At 37.4% G+C, this 25939-nt stretch overlaps 1 protein-coding gene across 3 annotated transcripts in view; it reads right to left on the minus strand.

Annotated features, from left to right (window-relative positions):
* prickle2b (prickle homolog 2b) overlaps positions 1-25939 on the minus strand; it is a 42867-nt gene that overhangs the window by 5765 nt on the left and 11163 nt on the right. The window contains exons 1-5 of one of the 3 annotated variants that reach the window (XM_084101128.1): positions 13428-13852; positions 7009-7192; positions 1886-1999; positions 1616-1753; positions 130-333 (exon numbers count right to left, since the gene is read on the minus strand). In XM_084101128.1, coding sequence (XP_083957254.1) covers positions 130-333; positions 1616-1753; positions 1886-1999; positions 7009-7140 — 588 coding nt within the window. In that variant the 5' untranslated portion in view covers positions 7141-7192; positions 13428-13852. Of the gene's footprint in view, positions 1-129; positions 334-1615; positions 1754-1885; positions 2000-7008; positions 7193-13427; positions 13853-25939 lie in introns of those variants that run through there. The other 2 variants (XM_084101129.1, XM_084101130.1) reach the window with 2 other exon arrangements.

Genomic DNA, 25939 nt, shown 5'->3' on the forward strand with positions numbered 1-25939 from the left:
ACCTAAAAAGGACTATATTCCAAATATCTGCAGTTTTACATTAAGCAGCCATGGTTAATTATCACGTACAAGATACATACTAATGTTAAGAGGTTCATGTCTTGTAATAGCAGGGTGAGAGTATCTCACCTCATCACAGGCCGAACATCGAGGTTTGAGTCTCTCAGCATGGTGGCGACCACAGAAGATCTTCCCGTCCTGGTAGAAGTAGATAAGATCCACCAGCAGCTCGTCACACATGCTGCACACAAAGCATTGTGGGTGCCAGCACACCCCGTGGCCCGCACGTGACGCAAAGACGGCAATGTCACCTCCGTTTATCTGTCCCCCACACTAAAAATGTGAGAGAGTTAAAGGGTTAAAAAGAGTCTTGTTGACATTTATAGGTCATTTAGCAGCAGGGTACGAGATTAAATCAATACTCATTATCTTAAGACTCTAATATTATGAACAGATGTGTTTATAGATCGACTAGTTGTCCACCAAATGATTAGATATAAAAACTAAAATATGTTTTAATCTACATGCTTATAGAGGGAGTTTAAAATGGGAAAAAAAATCTTTAAACTAAAACTGCATTTTGAGACCCCTGTATTTCTGCATCAGGCTTTTTTTTATTTTTTAAGAATGCATCCTATATAAACTTCCACTCTGATCAGACAAAACACCCTGCAAAAAAAGTTTTTAAATTTTTTTTAAAAATGTTTTTGAAAGTCTGCACACAAAGACTGTATTAACTTTATCAAAGATATAATAAAAACTGTGATAATGTGAAATATGATTACAATTTAAAATAACTGTTTTCTATATGAATATATTTTACAATGCAATTTATTCCTGTAATGGCAAAGCTGAATGTTCAGCATCATTACATTACAATGCATCCTTGCTGAATAAAAATATTAATTTCTTTACAATTACCAAACCAAAACTTATGTATGAAAGTGTGCGTATTTTTTGCATATCCACAGACAAAGCAAAAAAAAAAAATTTGTAACAAGTGGCCACCATATTCTATCTGCTATATATAAAGGAACAGCTGACATTAGCTGGTTTCTTCATTAAAGGTCTCGTTCAGCATTTCACAATATCTTGCATTATGCGGAGAGTCAGCAAATGTTTAATGGGCCAGGCAGATGCATGCCCGTCACCTTCGAGACCAATATTTATTGGAAAAAATGCATCTTTTCAACAACACTGGGAGCTAAATGGGGGCTTATATCTTTAAGAGTGTCACAGTAGAGGATACATTTAAAAGAATGCACCAAAAAAAGCCAAACTGTGTCAGTGTGACATCTGTTCCTGAGAGGTAACAGAAGGAGAGAGAAACAAGGCAGGTGGTCACAGACATGCATATCCAGCTTAGATTCAGCTCTTATATTCAGCTCTTATTCACTTACTGGCACTAACATGACATCCCAGGTGGACTTACACATAAAACCTATAGAGGAAGCCTTAAAACCGACAATGAAAATAAGTGGCTAAGAACAAAACTACCAGTTTCAATGAACCACTGAAGCTGATCTCTTCCTGTGGCCACAACACCCTCCACCCCAAACTATGATTCATTCAAATGCCACACACACACACACACACAAATTAACACTTTGCACACCTGTTCACAGATAGCTCCAGTCATGGTCACCGGGAAGGGCCTGACGTTACCGCGGCCCAGGTTCTCCCTCTTCCTCTGGTTGCTGAAGAGCTTCAGCTCTCGTTTTTCCTCATCATCCAGACTGTTACAGTATCGCACCTGCACAACAAGAGCTCAGGTCAGTGGTGTCACGTAAACATGGACAGACACGTGTGAAAAATGATGGCACGCACAAACATACATGCTTTTTGAGAGGTGACCTTTTCGTGCAAGAGCCCAAGCTGATCTTACCTCGTTGTCGTGTGGGGGAAGCTGATGCAGAAGCTGTTTGATGCGATGCTTCTCCCCAGGACTGTTCACGTATGGTACTTTATCCTCCGGCAAAGAGCTGTAATACTGATGTACCTGGAATGACATTGGAGTACAATATCAGCTCTGAATTACTTCAATTCATGATAGTAAATTAAATAAAAATAATATTAATTTATTATTATCATTTAAATACATAAAGGAAATTTTGCAAAAGCAGGTTTGAGTGGGACAAAGTCTTGTTTTCAAGTGGTTTGTAGTCACAAATTGGAGGGGTGATTTCATGCTAGGAAATAAATAAAACAGCAAGTAAATTTCTTTTTATACGATTATTGCTAGTAAACTGATGCATAAAAATAATAATAATACATTTTATTAAAGCATCAACAGGTTTTTACACAGTTTGTTATTTGCGAGTCACAAACACAGGGGTGAATAACTAGTAAATTACTATTACTGACACATATTTTTATGATTATTCTTAAAATAAATAAATAAATATGATAAAACATTAATAATAAAGCACCAGAAGGTTTGAGGGCCACCAAGTCTTGTTTTCACATGGTTTGTTAAATCAAACACTTGGATTTTGGCACTTGGGTGAGACTGTTTCTATATCCCTGTTGGTGTTAACCCCTTCCCCCTATTTCGCCCAAGGTCCTCGCCTTTCACACACGCAGCTATAACAGTCAGAGTGATTTATGGATGAGCAATGCACGAGTTAATGGAATCGGCCCCTTCTATCCCCCCTGACGCGTTTAAATGGAGGACCCTTTATCTCAAGATGATAAGAATGCATATCTAGATCTCATCCCAGCTTAATTAACCGTAGCTTTACATTTTTGAATGAAAATGGACATTATCATTATCACAGTTGTCTAATCAACATAATGAAATTTAAGTGTAATTACATCACACATTTCATTTTATAATTGGCCAAATAATGAGAGCACGAGTCTACATTACACTATAATATAATTGTGTGTAGACTCGTGGCTGACTTTTTGGAACACAAACAGGCCAGTGAAGAATCCAGACTTAGCAGGAGCCATAATAAGGTTCTTGCATCCTCAGACCACCCGTCCAAACCTATTACACAGATCTGATGGCCTAATGGCTTAATCTGATATAAAGCAAGGGCCATCTGCCTCTGTCAACAACCAGGAATAAGAAACAGTGCTGAATACAACTGAGAAACTGTAATGAAATAAAGCCTAAGCAAGCAGCGTTTTCACTGTCTGAACATATCTGCAAAAAATAGCTTTTGTTAAATGAAATGAACATTACAATTTTTAACTAAAACAACGTACACAAAAATGAGAAATGTTAAAGTGTTAATATTACAAAATCAAAAATACTAAAATTAAAGTTATGTAGAAACGTTTAAAAAAACTAACAAAAATGACAGAACATAATGAAATATTTTTTAATTTTATAATAAAAAAGCTAATTCAAAATATTATTAAATATTGATATAGTATATGAATTATATTAAAATAACACTGCTCCAAAAATAATGACTGTTTTCTAAGAAAGTAGTAAAAAAAGATATATAGCCTATATTACACCCCATTTTTAGATTAATGGTTGTCATCGAAAACCAAAATATCAGTTGCTGTTACGCATGAAATTTCACAGCAACTGATACAATAGCAAAAGCTAATACATTTCCTAAATACTAATTGTACTTTTAATTGAAACAGATTGCAGTTCCCTTTGGTGTCACTAGGGGTGCAAAATTACATTCAGCTTTAAAGAACAACATGAATGTCATATTATTACTTTACATTGTGTTTTTACCAAGCAGCGTGAATGAGTAATACGTAAAGACACAGATGAAATACTGCTCATCTCAGAGCCCCATCAAAATGTGTTTTACAAGAGCCAGGATACATTTGGGATACGGTCTGAAACAAAATGATCAGCTTCTTCTGTAATGCGTGGGATTTGTTTTCAGAGCCCCGTCCATGTCCGGTGTTTAATGCCTCGCTGTAATAAGGAGCTGTCTCTTTAAACGAGCCGATTGCTCTTCCGTTGCTTGTGTTGGCCGGTACAGTGTCAGCAAGGGGTTTCTGAAGGACTCGTGCAGAGGTTCTTTTGGGATAGTTGAAAAATTACACGGAACACCAACTGTGGTCTGGTCCTGGTAAATTACAGTGGAGACATCCAACAATAACACACTCCCTGGGCCAGCAAAAGAACTGTTGTGACGCAGCGATCAGAAGGACATGGACCCAGAGCCCAAAGCACTCACACAGAGGAACAGCTTGTGGAAATAACTATAATCAGCAGGAAGGGATCTGGCAACCCGCCCCAGTGTCAAGGGATCTTGCAACTGCATTTTGCGCCAGACAGAGAGAGAGGGTGAAGAAAATGCAAATGCTCTTCATTTGAGGGCAAACCAACCAGAGCCCAGACAGCTGTTTTCCATTGAATAGAGAAAGGAGGCATAGCATACACTGGATGACACAGTAAATATGCACCATCATTTTTTGAAGAAAATATAAATTCATTAAAAGAGCTGGCTCACAAAGGTGTTATTTCAAAACACTTTTGCTGCTATTGAGGTAGAGCACGGGTAAGTTAGGGACAGGTTTGGTGGTGTGGTTAGGGTTAAGGGGTAATGGAAGGGTCAACACCAGTGTAATTATATGTGTAATTACAGGAATTAAGTACAATGAGATGGAACTGGATAAAGTTGGCCAGAAGAGAACTGGCCCCCGACTGAGCCTGGTTTCTCCCAAGGTTTTTTTCTCCATTTTGTCACCTGATGGAGTTTTGGTTCCTTGCCACTGTCGGCTTTTTCAACCTTTGTTGCCATTGGCTTTTGGCTTGCTTAGTTGGGGACATTTAATATTCAACAATATTATTGATCTGCCTGCATTGACACCATTATATGAGAACTGAACTGAGCTGGACGATGACATCACGGTTTTCTCCAGAGCGGATATATAAATGAACTAATAACTTTTTTTACAACAAAAATTAACCATCACTGAACTTAAGCTGGACTATGATGCTATTTTCTTCTAGAAACAAACTTTGTTACATTATTTTCCTGTAATCACTGTAAAAGCTCCTTTGAAACAATCTGTATTGTAAAAAGCGCTATATAAATAAAGGTGACTTGACAATGTAAAGAAAAACGTATGTACACAAGTGCATTGTATCAAATGAATAATTTAAATTAAAATCTGAGAAATGAAGCAAAGGCCAGATTTAAAAGTTTGCCCAAGCAGCTAAAATAATCAGTTCCTAAACACCTCAGCTAAAGCAAATCATGTTTTCATGTACTTGATGGTCCCTTTTGAACATCTGTTGACTTTAAGTAATTAACTCTCACTAAAGTCTTAGTAGTCTGTCTGCTTAATATCTGCTAACTCTTTATTGTGATGGACCTCCAACAGACATTCTACTGACTATAAGTAACTTTGCAACTACATGTCAACTTATTCTAACCCTAACCCTACCAGTCTACTAATAGAGTTAGTAAACATGTAGGAACAATGTTACTTATACTCAACAGAATGTATTTTAAAGGGACCATCAAAATAAAGCGAACCCAGATTTCTTGTTCTAAACCAGATCCCAAATGTTCTGAAATGCACAGCAGGGATCTGCCATCTTATCTTATTATGGACGTGGATGGCCTAAATTTCCACTCTATGTCTAAGCAAAGCTAATTTGTCATGGCCTGAGGTAATCACTGTCTCTGGGTGAAACTGCAGACACCAGCTTTCAAAGCACAGAGAGAGGCATAATTAATAGCTTGCTAATAACATGCATGGACACCGAGTTCTTGTATCCCAGCAACTTCCTCCCATCCATCTGCATGAATGCTGCAAAACTGTTGGTATTGACTTAAACCAGAGCCACTACAAACCAAGGGCTCTTGGAATACAGCCTAGAGAATCATTTATCAGTATAATACACAATATCTAAAGGAGATTATTCTACTATATACACTGGCTCCCATCATTTTTATCAAGTATTTATAATAAACGAGATGATAAAAAGGCTTCATAATATATCAGTCTAACGTCGACCATCAATTTCATTATCTTTCCTAGATAGGATCGTTCAGTCTGGCAAATGTGAGCTGATCAGAAGCACATCATGTGACCTCCAGAGACACAATATGGCCGACAGCCGTTGCAGATGGTGGAGGTGCTTTATTACTTATTGACCCGTTTTGCTGTTGCGTTAAGACTTTCTTCAGTTCATCATGAAAATTAAACTCACATCTATAAATGATTTCACTGGCCCATAAAGAGCTCTACACACACCGGTGCCTTATAAACTTCATACACCAACCTTCTGAAGCAGAGCATCACTATAGTAACAAAAATCAGTGCAGCAGGAATGAGTGATCATAAAGAGGCATTCATCTCAAGGGTATTTAACTTGCAAACGTTTAAAACCTTGTCGAAATTTCATGCAGAATGCCTCAATGTTTCTCTAAACATACCGATGAAAGTAAAAACTGTCTTTAACACACTGCATTCCATTTATCAATCCGTAAAAAAAAAAAAAATTCACTGCCGGTCAAAAGTTTATGGTTGGTACGATTATTTTATGTTTTTGAAAGAAGTCTCTTATGCTCATCAAGGCTGCATTTATTTGATCAAAAATTATATTGTAAAAAAATATTTTAAAATGTAATTTATTCCTATGATGGCAAAGCTGAATTTTCAGCACCAATTACTCCAGTCTTCAGTGTCACACGATCCTTCAAAAATCATTTTAATGCATAAAATAAAGATTATTTAATGGCGCTGATGGTTCCTTTAAGAACCTTTAACATCTATGGAAACTTTCCATTCCACAAATTCTTCTTTATAGTGGAGAAGGTTTCTTTAGATTATTAAAATGTTCTTCACACTAAAAACATTTCTTCACTGTCACTTTTGATCGATTTAACATATCCTTGCTGAAAAAAAAAAAAAAGAAAAAAAATTATATATATATATATATATATATATATATATATATTTATTTATTTTTTTATATATATATATTTTTTTTATATAAATACAATTTCTGACCCTAAACTATGGAATGGAAGTATAAATATGATTTGGGTACAGGGCAGTAAATAGCGTTACCTGTTCAGGTTTGAGTCCGGGCGGCACCCAGGCATACTCCTCCAGAGCACACCCGGAGTCATCGTCGGATGTAGAGTTCCTCTGGAAGTCATACATCAGCTTGGTCACGGTCTTCTCCATCTCTAGAGGCATGGTGGTCACAACATGCTCCTCACGAGGGCACTTACAGTGGAGACAGATCTTCCTAAACGCAAAGAAACCAACTGTTAAATAAAACAATAGTACTAGGGATGCACCGATATGAACATTTTGGCCGATACGGAAGCCGATAACAGATATATAATTTTTGAGAGCCTGATTACAAAAACAATAGTCTCACCATTAAAATCCATGTCTCATGCACACAATTATAATCTTCTCATTATAATTTTATGTAGCCTATATGACAGCACATGTTGCACTTTGTTGTATTTTCCTTTTTTAGAAGTGATTCCAATCATATTTCAAGCTATTCAAAACCATCATGCCGAACAGTGCGCATCTGAAGTGTCTCAGCTACAGGAAATAATCCATTATTTAATCGGTTGTAATATATCGGCCAAATTTTCTTATCGGGCCGATATGATACCATTAAAAATGAACATTTATCAGTCGATGGCGATATGGTGGCCGATATATCGTGCATCCCTATATAGTACACCTTGCCATTTGTGTATTTTCAAAAGAAAATCCTTGTTGTTAACAGTCATGATTATTTTGGTTTTGTTAACCCTTAAATGGACAATTTTGGATAAACTGAGAATCAATTTTTTTTTCGATTGTTTTATTTCAAATAGAGAGCACAATTCTCCCACAATTCTAAACAGGCAACTAAACAAAATAACATAATCTACTAGGGGTTCTGACTAAATGTTAATTGCTGCAGTCTATTTAAAAATGTTAAATAATTTGAATTATTTAAAAAAAATCTGTTTGAATAAAGACATTTACTCAAATGTTATTGCTACTGAATACATCAGTTTTAATATCCGAACTATACACTTTTATCCAAGTACTTCTGTGATAATATGAATAATTGTAACAGAAATATTGATATCGTACGGTTGAAAAGACTATTTGTGAAGCCGTTTCATACCTATATACATAACAAATGCTCTCTCTGGCTCAGTGGCAGCGCCTACGCAGATTTGAATGTTCTGCTGTGATTTTGTCAAAGGTTTCATAGAAACAGGCGAATCGGTGTCATTTATGAATAAGATTGTGTGGGTGTTTGAATCGAGATCACAATCCTTTAACGATTAATCGTGCAGCTCTATTCTCAAGTAACTCTTCCATCCAGCTTTTCTCTTTTTATTCTTTTACTGTGTCAATCAACATATCCACATTTGGTTATAACCAGGGGCGGCCCGTAGATTCCAACAAAAACCCACAACACGTCTAATGACTCATGTCACGATGAAACACACCCTCCACCAGTCAAACACGCTGCGTCTGGTTAGCGTCCAGACAAGCAGACACAGGCGTCAAACTCTGCCAAAACCACACTTTTCAAGCACGCCGGCCAGTTGGTCAGATTAACTAACCTCTTAGACCAAAGGAAGAGAAAACAAGCCGCCCACTTAGGGCCAATCCCATTAGCACCTCAGAGGCCTGACAGGCTGCAAGGTGTCAAAGACAGACACCGGCCAGTAACCCAATGATTGACTGACGTTTTCACATTGGCCAGATGGTTAACTTAAGAACATGTTCATCTACGTCAAAGAACTCTAGTTGCTATGGAAGCAAGGCAAAAAAGATTCTGTTGGTTCAGTTTAAGCCATCAGCAAATCTGTTAGCATGCCTCTATTGTCCTAAGGATATGAAGAGTGAGTCATGGTATAATTTCCTATACAAGATTTAAGTGCATTGACACGCACTTAAATGTGAGATTTCATTCTATATAAAACAATTATTTGTCTTTTTAAAATGTCACGTAAATAATAGTCTGACTAAAATCACATCAGACGTTTGTTAAGTCAGACCTAGATAATGTAATTGTATCTTGGCTTCATCCAGCATATACATGTTAATCAGACTACAAGTGACCTTGGGATTTGCTTTAAAAACATGCAACGTTTACTTATTCCTACAAATATTAAATGTCCCACTGCGTTATGTATTCTTGAATAGATGAAGACTTTAGCTCAACTACACAAGACCCCACTGTGGCTCGATTATAACTGTTCATGTAAACATACCTATAGTTTCATAAGCAGGTGAGTATTTGAACGGCTTCCATTGGGCTACAAGGATAGATTCTGTTGAACCTACACTATAGTTCAAATGTTAGGGGTAAGATTTTCTCTCTTATGCTCACCAAGGCTGCATTAATTTGATCAAAAATCAAATTATAAAGAAAATAACTGGTTTTCTATTTTCATTTTAAAATGTAATTTACTCCTGTGATGGCAAAGCTGAATTTTCAGCATCATTACTCCAGTCTTCAGGGTCACATGATCCTTCAGAAATCATTCTAATATGCTGATTTGCTGCTCAAGAAACATTTCTTGAACGGTGTGCTGCTCAATAATTTTTTTATAGAAAACTGTTATACAGGATTTTTTTTAAGGATTATTTGATGAATAGAAAGTTCAAAAGAACAACATTTATTTGAAATAGAATTCTTTTGTAACATTATAAGTGCCTTTACAGTCACATTTGATCAATTTAACCTGTCCTTACTGAATAAAAGTACTGATTTCTTAACAATAAGAAGATGTAACACTTGTATAACTGTAATTCATATCTTATTAAAATGACTGAAGAACTGACAGTGTATTCACTTGAGATTGATATGATATTTCATACTAGTTGAGTCTTAAATACCAGAAAGAGTGCAAATGACTTCACTCTTGTTCAACATCTCATCTGGATGTTTTATGAACAAATTCTCTATTAGGTCTCTCAGGGAAAGTTTCACTATAATAGGCAGCAAAATGGTCAAAACCTGTGGACAACAAACAACCTCAAGTGTCTTATTATAATGGCCACTTTAATAACATTAAAGTCAAAATGTAACAAAGTATCAAGCAAGGGATCTTTTCCCAATTGTAATATATATCTGAGTGAAATGGACTATACAAAAGGCTTGGCTCAATCCATCGGATTGATTGGATGGAGGCAGATCCCAAATGACATTCCAGTCAAATATAACTCAAAAGGAACATTCCTTGGCGTTAATGAAGGGGTATTTACTAAAAGGCTATGGGGGATACATTAGACAAAAAAGGTTGTGAAACACTTGCTTTGAACACAATAGTTCACTTATAAATATTTAAGATGTAGGAAACAGCAACAACCTATAAATGGATGAAGTGCTTTAAAACCTGCATGAACCTCAAATAGTTTAAAAAGCATCTCTTTGAATCAAAATGAAAGACTCAGAGATTAGATGGAAGGTTCTGTAGGAGGTAATCGGTGAGCAGACTTATATATAGGCCATGCAGCTGGTCTCTCTGCAGTTCCAACACCCTTGAGCAAGGACAATTCACCTGCATTACTTGAGGGTGGCAACTGGCAACTTCACAACTCGCACTAATACTGAAAACTCACAGGAACATAGAGGCCTTCAAACAGGCCATCTGTGAATATCAAACACTGTTGAGAAACTTATCCACTCTCTCCCACAGCGACTAGTCATTCTGTAGAGCATAACTAGAAAGTATAAGGGCAGGCCAGAAAACAAAAAGGAATTGCAATCCAGCACTCTTGGGAAGTCTTCTCTCAGAACACTTTAATATATATCATAACTAATAATGCATGCATATCTGGAAAGGATGAACATTTAGCTGAACTGAGATTTCTAAGATGACTCTGAAAAGTGTTCCACGGAGATGCCGGGCTGGTCCAGATAAATGAACTGGACAAAAATTAGGTCACCGTAACTCCCTCCTCAGTCCTTAACCACACATAAAAAAGGATTGAGTGAAACGTTCCATGTTTTGACATGCTTTGCACATGACTGCAAATTCCAGGCTCAATACCACTGCACGGTCCATCGATAATGCTCTTCCAATCATCTAAATGTGATTTGAATTAAAAAGGATGCCGGGTTGCAACTACGCATGCTGAATTCATTACAAACGTCATGCTAAAACCCAGTCAATGTGATCTACAAGCCTGCACTGAGAGCCTTTAGAAAGGATTTGTCCTACATAGCAAATATGGAAGACTGGGAATGTAATCTAGGGATGACACAGAAGGTTGTTATGCCCCTGAGACAACCAAGCGGAACGTGGTAAATGTGATTTATGATCTGATCGGACAATTGCTTATTGTGGGTTAATCATTGCATTTTTAAATTGTTCAGACAACAACAGATGTGGACTTCTGTCTAGCTTGAGGGAAACTTATCCCCTTAAAACCCAGGCCTGTGCCACAACCAGACAATCTAATTCTTTTTAACAATAGCCTATTGCTAGACAACAGTGGCATTGTCATCTTTAATACAACTGCCATTTAATAAGTGAGGAACCAGGTCTGCAGTAGCCAAGGTTGTTATAGTTAACTAAAACCATAAAAAAAACTGTTCCTTGAAATTAAAAATATTTAACTAAAATAACTAAATCTAAAACTAAATAAAAAGGTTGATAAAAACTATTAACCTTTTAAAAAACACAAACAACAAAACGCAACAAAATTACAAAAACTTTCAAATTAAAATGTACATGTAAATTGTAAAAATACAAATTCAAAATGAACAAAAACTATAAAAGTATTTCAATGACCCTAAACACTGGCTGTAGATTTTACAAAATTCCAGTCTCTGATGAGGCTCCCAGGCTTTTCCATGGCATCATTCCGGATGAATTAAATAACCTTTCTAAAGGGCATCACACAGTGGAGAATCTGGTCACAGCTGGATGCTAGTGAAAGCCAGTTCACGCTCTTTTCTCACTTATCTTTTGTGCATATGCAACTGTGTGTACTTTTCCCACATTAAACACAGGCGTTTTAAAAAAAAAGACAAATAATTCTGCCAATTTCATATTCAAAGCACTGTTTTGTGGCATTAAATTAGTTTGTGCTTCAATAACACAAAATACACGACATCTGTATTCACAGGAAGACCGTACTACTGTAGTAGAGTCACATATCTGAGCCTTTATGACTTAGAAGCTCATAATATAGACAGTGACAAGTAATTAAAACAAGACAATCTTTGTGACTGATGACCTACTATATGAACTTAGACGGATGAATAAATCAATTATTTGAAGAAAAAGAAATCAGTTTAATGGAGGCTGCTTCAAATGGACGAGTGGTGAGGGAGGAAACGATATTGATTTAATTGAAATGGTGCTGTAGAATAAGATGGATTCAGCCCAGAGTAACATCCTATTGACAAGCAAGCGAGTGACCCATCAATGATGGAAAGTCAGAGTCATTCCGCAAATCGGTTCTTTCAAATGGTTAAAAAAATGGATTCAGTTCTATTTGCGTAATTGCGTCACAACGTTGTCACTGACCGCTGAATTTTTAACTGTTCTGCTATATTAGCATAGCCTACACGCCATGACCATAGCGTTCTGTTTATTATAAGAGCCAGCTGCAGTTAGCCTATGTTGTATGCTGATAAGTGCTCGAGCTCTTTAAAGTTAGATTGATTTGCCCTCCATCAGCAGAAAAAAAAAATCGCTCTGAAAATGATTCCATCCATTTCTTTCCTCTGTATCGTTATCATAGCTGTGGTGTGGACTTTCCTGTTCTCATACCTATTATTAAAACTTTATAGTTATAGTAGGCCTAATCTTAATAGTCATTGTCCACGGTGTGAACAGGCATTCACTTGTGAGTGCATTAATCGATTCGCGAATAGCGACTCAACTTGCACGAAAGACGATTCTCAAACGATTAAACGAGTTGTTGAATTGAGAACCTCGAACCAACTCCGTTAACTATTCAACCTGGTTTCTTGAACCCTGTGTTTAAGCAATTAAATGATAATATCAGATTCAAAAGAATCTGCACTCACGAGAATCGCGAGCGTGTGCAATATTCAGCAAAGAAAATCGCTTGTACGAATTCAACAGCAGCTGCCTGGTTTTTCGTTCTCTCCTGGGCATTATTCTCCGCTTTGTCACTTTATGTGTTAATCCAACAAAACATCACCAAACAAAGGCTTAATCCGACTATCAGAAACAGGTCAACTAGCAATGACTGAAGATACACGATAACTGGTGAAAAGTTGTATTCAGTCGTTCGCAGGCGTCTAAAAGGTTTATTTTTAACACCGTTTAAACAGACGCGTGGATCCGTAACATTAGATGACGGAAACCGTATCAACGTCTGATTTATAAAATGTAGGCTAGTTTATGTATCAACTTTCTCGGAATAGCTCGACCACATCACGCAGCGAGCGAAGGGAAAAGTCATCACGCAGATTTTAAACTGCAGACCCGATTGTAACAGATCGAGCCACGTACGTAGGCTACACTTACCTTTTACCATGAACGGAGATGAGAGAGTTCGATGTCGCCAGTCGTGAATCGATCTAAGCACGCGCTACACATTTCCAGCCTGAAAAGCGATGTGTTGGCGCACTTTCACTTCTCCACAAACAAGCGCTCGCTGCGATTCACTCCGCGCGTGTTTATCAAGCACTAGACTGACCAGCCTTAGTTCGTACAAAGGTATCGTCCAGGAAAGACATGCCTCAAGCTCTGGCGCTTTGGATAAAACATTTACAGTAACGTGAAAGCACGAAGCGTCCCCGCAGATCCAGCGCGCTTCTCCGTGGTAGTTCCAGCAGCATTCGGGGCGTAAAGCCATGAACAGCCTGCGCTTCCCCTCAATAACAGGCTATGAGAGCTCAGTGAACCGTGGCTTGGACTCCACTGGCTCGCTGTTCGCTCTGCCCACTCGAGCTTCTGAATGGTAATGAGCGTCCATGATGTCAGCAAGTCAACGTCCCTACATTAGTTTAATTAGCACCGTGAATAGCTGGTGTTGTTGGAATCATTTACATGCAAATCAGTCTCTTTCCCTCCAACTGTAAAGAGCCCAGACAATACACGCATTTCATAAGGCAAAACGGAGGGGAAACACCGTTTATATGTAAATAATGTACACATTTAGGATACAATTTTAATTTTCATAAATAAGCCAGAAAAAAGTTTAATAGCCTACTGAAAATATTTAAAATGTTCTGAATCAATTTCAACATTAATAATTTGTTATAATAACAACATTCATATTACCTGCCACACACACATTTTATTTTCGTTTTTAGAAAATAAAATCTGTTAATCACAGGCAGCTGTATATGACGGGCTCTTTTTAAATATATGGTCATGTGAAAAAAAAAAAAAAAGCATATCCAATAAATAAATAAATAAAAAAACACCCAGAGGAGGAGGGCATTTGTGGCCAAAAACATGTGAGTTTGCAGCCCATTATAATAATAATAATAATAATAATAATTATTATTATTATTATTATTATCATCATGAAAAAGCCAACTGAATAAAGGCTTTTAAAAACTTTTTGGGGAAACTTTATTGGATTGTATAATTTCCCTACAAAAGAGCACATTTGAACATATCTCACAGAACATTTGAGCATGTCAGATTCTTTTTTATAATATATGCAAGTTTGCAAGATTAAAGGCATAGCTTTTGCAGGCATAGCTCATGCATCATAGAATCATCTATGAACGCACTGTGTTGGTTTTTGGTGGTCTTGGTTGTCTCACCATGAGATTTCAGATTAGGGGAGAATTGGGTGAAATGTGTCAGTGGGTAAATAATATAACCCTATTTACCCACTGACACATTTCACCCAATTCTCCGCTAATCTGAAATCTCATGGTGAGACAACCAAGACCACCAAAAACCAACACATAAGTTCATAGATTATGCTATGATGCATGAGCTATGCCTGGTTGGGTAAATCAATACTTATTTCAAAAGCTCGCTCACAACACCAGTTCGCAACAAAGAGAGAGAGAAAAAAAAGAAAGCCAAAAAAGAAAGCCAACAACAGCGGTTAAATTCCTTAATAAAACGTCCATAAATCTATTTGAATGCAGCTGGCTCTTTAACTTCCAGGTGGCTTAAGTTCTCTGTGTGGATGTGCAGCCATCTGAAAAGAGGGTATCTCTTATTGGACTGTGCTTCTCATTTACCATGCAAGCCTGAGCCAAACCCCTACACACACACAGTAGTATCAATTACCCCCGTCCCAGTGCTTTAGGCTTGGAGAGTAACACGCACTGACAGCCACTCTGTTCCCCACAGCCACAAGCTCAGTGACATGCCTGGCCACAAGCCTACGCTGCTCTCCAAATCATGCGGCTGAATAAACGCTTCTATAGGTGTGTGTTAAATCACAGTAATCTGCCTGCATGTCTGACATCAAATGAACAATACAAATCAAACGGCTTGAACCAAGTAAGCACAGTGTAGTTGAAAGAATGACAATTAAACCATATAAAACCACTTTTACAAACTGCTAAAATAGTTGGAGTGAACTGCGGCACTAATAGAGTCTCACGTACGCTCACGTTGTGCAGCTGTGCATAGAAGACCAACAGCTAAGGTCAGGATTTTATTTAAATAATACATTAAATTTCAAGTTGTTTTCTTTACCAAACCTGATTGTATACCCCCAGAACACTTGTACGGCACGTGTCACATGGGACCATTCTGATACTTTTGCATGTTTTTTAAAAAGCCTGATGCTGGTCACTATTCACTGCCATAATATGGAAGAGCGCGAGCGCGAAAGGGCATATGATATTAGAACAACACGCCATAGTAAATTATGACTTTATTTTCATTTTAGGGTGCACTATCCCTTTAAACTTATTTCAGTTATTTGCCAGCAACTAAATAATTTCAGTGTTATTTTAATTAACAAAAACGTTTTATTGATTTCAGTTTTAGTTACTGGCAATCCGTGTAAATTTGGTTTTGTCTGAATAAGGATTGCAAAGGTAGACTAAAATGGATGTTTCTTTAATTTCACAAAAGCACCACACTCCCCTTTCTTAGCAAAAATGCTGATGGCTATCATTCTAAGTCAACACTAGGGCAGCTGTACAGCTCAACAGCTGATTGCCGAGGAATGCTTACGTCTCTTTTTTCTGGTGAGACCTCAAGATGAGATAACCAAATTCCATCCAGGGAATGAGCTTCAAGGAATCAAGGTAAAGCAAACCACCTCTTCCTCTTCCACTTTCTTTGCAAATGGCTCTTTTTCCCCCTGATAAAAATTCACTGTAGGCTACTACCATTATTATAACAGACTTGTTTTTAATATAATTCATGCCTTTGGATAGCTTTTCATACGGTTATGCTGAAGCCTGGACGTTCTTCTCATGTGTCAGGGTGAATTATGTGCAAAAATTGTATAAATGTGGTATAAAAAGTGAAAGTTTTCTTTACGGGTTACAACCGAGACTGTGCTTGAAATTCAATTTGGAGTTTTGTTAACTATTTACAATCTGTACAGGCGAAGAGAGGACAGAAGGGACAGCAGGCCGTGCAAAACATTAAGCTATCCAATGCTGCACTGGGACACTGAGCTGTGTGACCTTGTGAATTGGCTGGCTATTTCTGCCCCACTTCTTCCACTTTGAAAGGGCTCTTCACTGTACGGAAGTACTGCTGTGCCACATCCATCAATGCATCAGATTAAAGGGAGGAAAGCAGCTGCAGAGCACGATGGGAAGTTTCCTAAGCCATCCACATGCATTTTTCTGACTCAACTCAGAAGTGGGGCAGATTTGGTTTGACGGTATAAGTCAGGAAGTTTTTTTACTGCACTGAAGAGTTACAAGTGGCGATACAACATGACACATGGACTATTATATTGTACATTTAATGGCTTCTTTTAAGATGAAACAATGAAGTGTCTCTAAAAATACATTCGGACAGCACTGATGATTCATGTACTCCAAACAGCTCTCTCCCTCTCTATCTCTCTCTCTCTCTCTCTCTCTCTCTCTCTCGCACATACCAATCATACGCACAAATATAAACCTGTGCTTTCAGTCAGAACAATGTGAGGGGGCTGGGTCAGTGACTCTTAAAAGATTCTTACATCACATCCCAGGGCCCAATTCACTGAACATCCATTCATTCACTACCAGAGAAGATCCACTCAGAGATGGTTGTTACATCCCACAGCACAGCATGTTATTTCTCACAAAATGCACAGGGTCTTGCCAGTGGTCCTTTTATAAAGTTAAGAACTATATGCACCTAAATTGGGATAATATTGCCAGCAAGCTACTGAAATCCTTCCTGTTTTAGCAAATATAAGAATAGATAAATTGCCTGTGCTGGGTATTATTTACTGATTCTAAATTACATAACAAAAAGTGTAGTTAGTAATTTAACCCATTACATAAGAAATTGAAGGTAATGTAATCTGACTACTTTTTGATTACTTTTAGATTACTTTTGACCTAACTCATTTATCATATTGATTTGAATAGGATAACCTTGTCCCATATTGATTTTAAACTACAAAGAGAAAGGATTTTCCATTCTTTGTTATCAACATAAGTGCATTAAATACTAGTATTTAATGTACTAATGTTGATGATAAAGAATGGCATATTCTTTCTCTTTGTAGTTTAAAATCAAGGGTTCCCCTGCAGGGTTTGTGATGTATGGTTTGCGATACCCACCACTGTGAAATTCTACAGTAAAAAACATAACTCTATACAGTGAAAAACTATAAATGGTTTAACATCGCATTATATGAAACACATAATTTAAGGTGAAAAACATTAAAAGGACATTCCCAGAAATCCCCGCGTGACATGACATATTGTTTTATAGAAACAATTTTTGTTATCAGTAATGTAAATTTGGGTGTTTTGTGTTCCATTTTCAGTTAATTAGTTAATTCCTCAATTAATTGTCTATACAAGTATTGGCTATGATTTATGGAAAGGGCACAATGAACTCTGATTCATCATGTGGTATTGTGCCACCTGTATTGTTATGGTGGTTATCAATATACATTTTATAAGGTAAAAAGCAGATTTAGTGTATAACAGTGGTATATTAACATTACATCCCTTACTGAAATATACAATTGTAAATTGTAAAATATACAGGCATCAATATGCCATCCAGTTTGTTATCCATTTCGTATAGAGAATTTCTGGCAACCACAGCTTTACACAATTTCTTTTTACAGTATAGTTAGTATTGTAAATATCCTGTTCATGTATATTACAAATGCACATTATCTTGTAAAACAGAGCAAAAAAGGACTATTTTGATAATTATACACTTTCACGTGAGGAAATCACTGAGGACAGCGTTCTAGCTTTCACTTAGTGATGGTTTCAGAGCAGCAAGTTAAACTTTAAAGTTAAATAAATGGGAGCACAAGTATGCCCTGTTTAAATATTTAGTTTGGGGAGGCTGCAGCAGCCAGGGAACAGTCATTTACACAGAGCCGGGACTGAGATAGGCCTGACATGTCCGGAAGAGAGAAAGAAACAGATGGAGAGGAATGGCAAGATAAATGTGCATGATAAGTTTGTTTCGATACATTTTGGCAGAAAACAGAAACTACAGCTGAGACACACTTACGCTCCACTTTATGACTGATAACCTTGTGTCACTATTAAACCTCTCCAACTCATTAAAAAAGCTCAGACTCAGATTAGACTGAATTCAAATAACAGTCCTTATTGATCCTAATACGTTACAATTGTCCAAAAATATTTGTAGCCTAGCAATATTTAAACCACACCTAATGTATGAATATTATAGCACTAAATAAAAAAAACATCAAACAAATTGCCAGTTACTTTAAAGAAAGATAGTATACAATTTTCATCACCCATCTGGTAAATGCATTACCAGAGACGTATGACCCCTCTGTCCAAAATGTTCTACATAGACTTCCTTCTTACGGACAAACCATGTCAGGACTCACTTTCAACAATTCATTTTTAAAAGAGATATATTACACCTCTGGACAAGCTTCGCACCTTTGAGATTTCCAGAAGACAGAAGTGGAAAAACAAGAATAGTTTAATTTCACCCAGAAATGGGCAACAATCTATTAGAGGAGGAGGGAGGTTCAGGCTGCTATGGAAACAACAGGAGATAATATGAAAGGACAAAAGGACATTACAGGAATGACATAATAAAGAGGAGGAGACTTAATAGAGAACACTTTATCTAAACTATTCATTATGGCTGGTAATCTATTAAGAGCTTAAAAGGCATATGGCAAAGGGATAAATTTGTGTTACTGCTACAAGGCAGAAATCCACAACATTCTGTACATGAGACATAGCAGAAAATTAACTAATTAAATTAGAGATGCTAAAGATTAGAGAATAGAGAAAATAGCATATTAAATGGTGTCTTGCTTACTGACCGGGAAAAGAGTGAGATGATAAATATAGTGAGAAGGAAATATGGACTATATTCTTCAATATTAGCTCCATAAATCCTCGTTGCACTTCAACAGTCCTCATCTCTCTAAATCTCGCCCTGTGGTCTCTGCTTATTTACATTTCTCTCAAGAAGAACGTTACACCCTACATGGCATTAATGGCCCAGGCAGGCATCAAGCAGAAAGGGGAGCACACACACCTACCATTTTGGTGTGTTTATTTGAACTGCAAATGATGGGGGATGGAGTGTTTGTGTGTGTGTGTGTGTGTGTGTGAGGGACACTGGAGATGGAGAAAGTTTGGTGTTAAACTGCAGGTCTTGGTCCATTTCACACATATCTACACTCTTAGTATGCTTTTCATCATGCGCTTGTTTCTCACAGACTCCCTCTGCTTCATACACAGACGCTTCTCTGTACGGGACGTCCCAGAGACGGAGCAGAGTGCAGGGATAGAGTGGGGTTATACACGCACCCCAAACCTCTTTGCCTTGGAATTAAACCCTCCTTTGTCTTTACTAATTTTCCTCACTTACTAAGAAGAAACTGAGGCACTGTGGGAATTGTCAGGCCAGATCTGATTCACATATGGAAAGCAGCCCTTCTGCCACACAATAGCATCAACTGGAGCCGTTCCAAATCTCCACAGTCTACCTATAATAAGCAAGCTGCCAGTGATTAAAGCTGTAACTTTTTTGTGTTCAAAATGTTAAAAAATTATATAATAATCGAGTATCGTGAATCCATTTTTCCAAACCGTGTTTTTGACTTATCCTGAATCCTACGATACACCTATAATAAGTGTTTATATTCAGACTATTTTAGACTGGTTCGGGTTGTACCACTGCAGAGTAGCCCTGTACCTGCGTGACAGAGAGAGACAGAGAGAAGCAGCTCCGGCTAAAATGTTCTTTCGTAAGACGCATGCAGTTATGTTTATTAACCGCTAGAGCGCCAATACGGACTGCAGCTTTAAAGGGATAGTTCACCCAAAAATGAAAATTCTATCATTGTTTACTCACCCTCAAGTTGTTCCAAACCTGTATGAGTTTCTTTGTTCTGCTGAACACAAAGGAAGATATTTGGAAGAATGTTTGTAACCAAACAGATCTCGGTCCCCATTGACTACCATAGTATATTTTTTTCCTACTATGGAAGTCAATGGGGACCGAGATCTGTTGATTACAAACATTCTTCCAAATATCTTCCTTTGTGTTCAGAACAGTTATTAACAGAACAGTTATTGTAAGGGTATGTTCACTATACTTTGTCTACTTTATAAACACCATCATGGTAAAAATGGAACACTATGGCAACATCTTTCTTACCTATATGTGACGCCGTTTTGCTTCAGGCAAAATTGACAGAATAGAAGTTTCTTTCAGCTTTCCCCTCTGTTTGGCCTAAAACACTCGTTGTTGGGCTTGTTGTTTAAAATGTTGACTATACAAACATGGAGGTTTTTCAGATTTTCTGTCGTAGTGTTCTCTTCATATTTACGATTCTTTGAAGCCTTTAGCCACTGCCTACAACGCGCTGGATCCTTCACTGGAAACCAAAAGTAACTCACTCCCACCATTTACTCTTCTAGTTCTTGCACCCGGGAACATTACAAGTCAACACCATTATGACTCAAAGTTTGATAAGAAGTATTTCCTACTAAAGCAAGGCACCATTTGACTCTGGTCAAGCGCCTCCCTAGCAGATTGGTGGGAGTGGTCTTGATGGCAACATGCCTAGTGCATTATGGGTGTTGAAGTTTTCCTACTTATTTGGCAAAAGGGAAGACAACAGCCTTTTTTCTTTGTTTTCTCTAGTCAGGTAGCACCTATTTCAAAATTTTCCCTTCTACTCTATAGGCAGCCGACTTTTATTGAAAGTCCATTTTGCCAGAGGTGAAGTATCCCTTTAATTACTCTGAAAAAGTCACGTGGTGTAACCATCAAGTACAAAGAAATAACTATTGATTCTTTACAAAATACATGTATGTGTTAGTTTAAACAACTTAATCAGTACTACTTACAATTTTTTTTTTATGTTAATATTTATTTTGTTTTCGGAGAGTTGCACTACATGACTTAAGCTAAGCTAATCTTGTAATAAAACATTTCAAATTACTAGATATTTTAAGAGACTGTCGTTAAAACCCAAATATGTATATAACGCACACGCACAAATATATAGACTATGACGTGGCACACCTGCCTTTTCTGAGCTATTTTCTATCCCTGTTAATTGCTGGGTGAAAGTCGTTGAAATCTGAAATAACTCACAGTTCCTTCCATGAGAGAAGGTAGGCTGTAATTCTACAGTGCCAAATCAGAGCTGTTTCTTAAACCCCCCAGCATGTGGGTGTAGAAAGGACATAAATAGCACACTTTCACTAAACAAAAAAATGAGACATTTAAAACACAGGAATCTAATAGGCGACTTTAATGGAACATTGTAAGAAATGCTGCAAAGCTTACAGCGTCATAAATATGTTAACTGTTAATGTGACTGAGCTTGTACCTTCTGAAAATTTTAATATAAAATCACAAACCAAATGAAAGCCATGTACCATAATGAAAAATTCAATCCAGTTTGTCTGCATCCCAACGGCTCTTGGCTTGATGTTAATTACTGATTAAAATGTTAAAACAATTTAGCTTGTGGCTGGAATATGTAATCGCTCTACTTTATCATTCATGGCTGGTGCCGAGAGACCAATCCGCCAAACGCTGCATCTGTCACCCCTTCCGGCGATTCGTCACTGTGCGGGCGTAACAAGTCAGAGGATGTGACATAATTATCCATTTGTTCATCTGTGTTACACGCTAGCTATCAAGCCCTCAATATAGACCCGTAAAAACAATGAAATGAAACTGAGTGTCAGGCTAGAGAAAAGGGCACTGTGTCTGTTTTCATCATGCTTATCGTGAATTATCATTTTCAGGCCAGAGGTCAGTATGCAGCAGCTAGCATGTGAGCATTCGGTGTTGACACATGCCTGATAATTAGCACTTTTGGTATTAAAGGTTTTGTCATACAGGTATGCTTTGCTAATAACAATACAACACAGCATTAGTGTGCAGTAGAAGACATATATGCTGCTAAAAAGACCAGCTTAGCCAGTCAGCAGGTACTGTATGTTGTTTTAAATTCTAACAGGGTGCTTTACTGGCAAAACCAAAAAGACTTCCTTTGCTAAACAAGCGTCAGCAGATCATTTTTGCTGGCTGTAATATGGCTATGAAGCTCCACTAGCTAGCTTAGAGCCAAACTAGCATAAATCAGTTAGCGTAGTTGAAGTCTTTGCCTCCATTGACCTCCTCTGTAGAGAGGCTACAGCTGTGCTTGATTACATTATTGATCTGTTTATACTATCATTTAGTGTTTAATCTCAGCCTGAAGAGTTTTATTTTCTTATCAGATACCCACATAGAGATCTTGTTATTATTTTACAAGCTTAGTAAAAGTTATTATTATTTTGCTTAGTATGAAGCAAATGATGTAGCAAATCAGGCCATATGTGCATCTAAACATGATAACAGACCTCTTAAGTAGCCTATGTAGTGCAGAGGCAATGAAATTAAATAAATATGTAAGGCTCACAGATTTGAAATGACGCTAGTAAGCAGTTTTTCCTTCCTCACAGGATTCTGTGTGTGGGAGTGCGAACAATGTATGAACTCCACCATCTGGTCTATTTTACAGCCTGTGTGTGCAAATCCGTCCTATTTCTAAAGTAGCATCTCAAGTTTTCATTGCCCACTTTTATTCTTCCCTCAAAAGAGTCATCTTTTTGTCTACAAGTAGACGAACATGCCATCTAAGAGATGTTGTTGAGATAAGAACAAAGGGAGTTCAGGACAAGACCGGTCACACTCACAGGAGTCTCCACCACAGACGACTCTGTTTTAGAGGCCAGTTGAGGAATTTGACACACCAAAGTTGGTGACCTTCGTAAACTTTAGAGATCCTGTGTCGGCCACAAACACACACGCTTGCACACAAATAAAAAACAACTCTTCAATTCGAACAAAACCCACACACAGACGAGAAGTTAAAAAGTTGGTTTTCATGAGGCAAATTTCTTGGATCAATCCGTTCCAAATTTGAAATAATTAACTTTTGTCTCCATCAAGATAATAGTGTCTTTCATAAATGTCCCATGAATATTCTTAGATGTAAAAAAAAAAAATCTGCCATTTGATTAATTTCTGTTTGTTTGTGTTTCCCAACCAGTCGGACAAGGCACAACTGGTGTGAGTTTGGGGGCGGAGCTAACTGGTTATCTGTCAATCACTGGGTATTGATGTCTATATGTGGATTGTATGAACAGTAGAACTTCTCCTAATTCCTAATTCATTACATTTTCATACACATGTGAATTAGTTCTTAACCTCTTTTAAATGTTAATGAATTTGGAGAATTCTAGATGTGCGACCGTGTGCCTGAGACTAACCATTTGCATAAAACATGCCCAAACCATCTTCATATAAGAGCTTTTCAAGGGCTTTACTCTCAGCAAGCATATGAAGCTCTGTAAATACGAGCAATGCCAAGCATGTCATCCTCAAAACCAGTTCAAACACAATAAGCACCTTTTAAACAGACCCAGAATACTGACCTCTCATTAGCCAGCTGTACATACACATCTATATCAGCTTGAGCTATAACACATTTTTTCGTTACTCTCGCACTATGATGAAATATATTAGGTGAACAAAAAAACTTCATCTTAGTTTGATTATTTTTGCTTACATGTGGTTTCAGTTGTTCCTACATTTTTCCCCATAAATTTAGAATGCATTTTAGTACAAAACTTATTGGTGAATCAATATTTGTTTGTGAAAACATTTGTACACAGATTTCACGCGCAAATTTCTGCGCTTGCCACTTAGTGAGTGAGACCCACTGTTTTTGCAAATTCATTTAGTCACGTAAGTGGCACAGAAATCACACACTTCAGCTTTGAAACAAAATTTCACACTAGCAAAAAACTAAATTCAGCATATGAGTCAGATGCATAAAAAAGACTAAATTGAAATCAGTTGTATCAAAGCCTGACACCTGCTTAATGGAGGGAACAATCACCATGATTCATTTCTATGTCCTTTACATTTTCTAAGTGAGTTTTGCAGCCTCTAATTGCCCTGAGTTGACATTAATACTGAAGAGATGACTCAGTGTGGGTCTCAACCTCTCTCTGCTCATCTGCTACCAGCTTTCTCCGCTACGCTGTTTAGGCCATTGCAAGAGCTGTACAATGCACAGTCTTAGATTTGTTTAAATGGGCAATTCATTGCATGACTAAGTCGGCTGCCTCTTCGTCAGACATTAAATTACAGAGATGATAAATGACAACAGCCCATTAACGACAGACATGGTCATGATGAGCAAATCTTTAAATCTCATGTCCTGTAAGTAGAGTATGGGGTTGGTTATACTGGTATTTTCAATAATTGGACATTGGGATAGCGCATAATGCTTAAAGGGACAGTTCATCTAAAAAACTAATTTACGCACCCTCATCAATGTTCCCTCTAAGCTGATGTCACGGCTGCGCAGAAAAATTAAAATGCTGTGTAGACGCAAAATGTGTGGGGAAAGCCATTTGATTGTAATTTAGTAAATGAGAAATAATTGCAATTGTTCTGGTCAACCGCTATAAAGTTAGTGTCGCTATAGCGTTAGAACTAAAGACTATAGATATAGAAAGACCGATCACTCCTGGAAATTAAGTAATGAAGCAATTGCTCTTTTCCATGCAATCACAATATATGGGGACTCAAAATCAAACAAAGTCACCAAAAAAGCATCTTATTTTCCAAGTCTGATAATCTTCTACTTCAGAGTTGACCCAAAACCAGATCATTGAGCTGAACTCAAGAATTTAATCAATTCAATTTGTGAATGAATCATTTACACCAGTTTTGTAAATGAGATCAACCGATCAGACAAGATCAGTCTTGAGATTGTTTCATGATGCTACTATTCTATCAGACGATGCTACTTTTCTCTTGAACTTAATGCACAAAAAGGAATTAAGAAAAATTTCAGTTTTTGACAGATTTTTTTATTTACGGGTGAGCTATTCCTTTAATACTGTGGGTAATTAAAGTTCAGTTCAAATTCTGTTCATCAGAGCTTAATGAGAATGTATGACAGATTTGGGTTAGGTGCTACAGAGAGTTGTTTGTGTGTGTATGTCTCAGTAAGATTGATCAAATGAAGAAATGATTAGGCTTGAAAACTCTTCGTGGCCATGGCAGATTCTCTTTCATTATTAGAGAAACAACCCCTCCTCAAGCCCCAGGGAATTGTGAGCATGTGTGTGTGTTTGTGTGTATGGAGTTGACAATGGGCTTCGGGAGGAACATAATTGTTTGCAAATGGTTTAGACAAGCAATGATGAAAAAGCACTATGGGGCTAAATGTGTTCATGTGAGTAAATGTTCAACGTATAACATGCCGACTAGAAGCCAAATACAGGGAATAAGACAGATCAGCCATTCAGCTCATCAACTAAAGCATGACTGTTCAATGGAAGGAATCTATCACACTTCTCCTCTTGCTAGCGTCTGGGAGGATGTTG

The sequence above is a fragment of the Abramis brama genome (assembly GCF_963993115.1).
Source record: "Abramis brama genome assembly, chromosome: 23".
Taxonomy (NCBI): Eukaryota; Metazoa; Chordata; class Actinopteri; order Cypriniformes; family Leuciscidae; genus Abramis; species Abramis brama.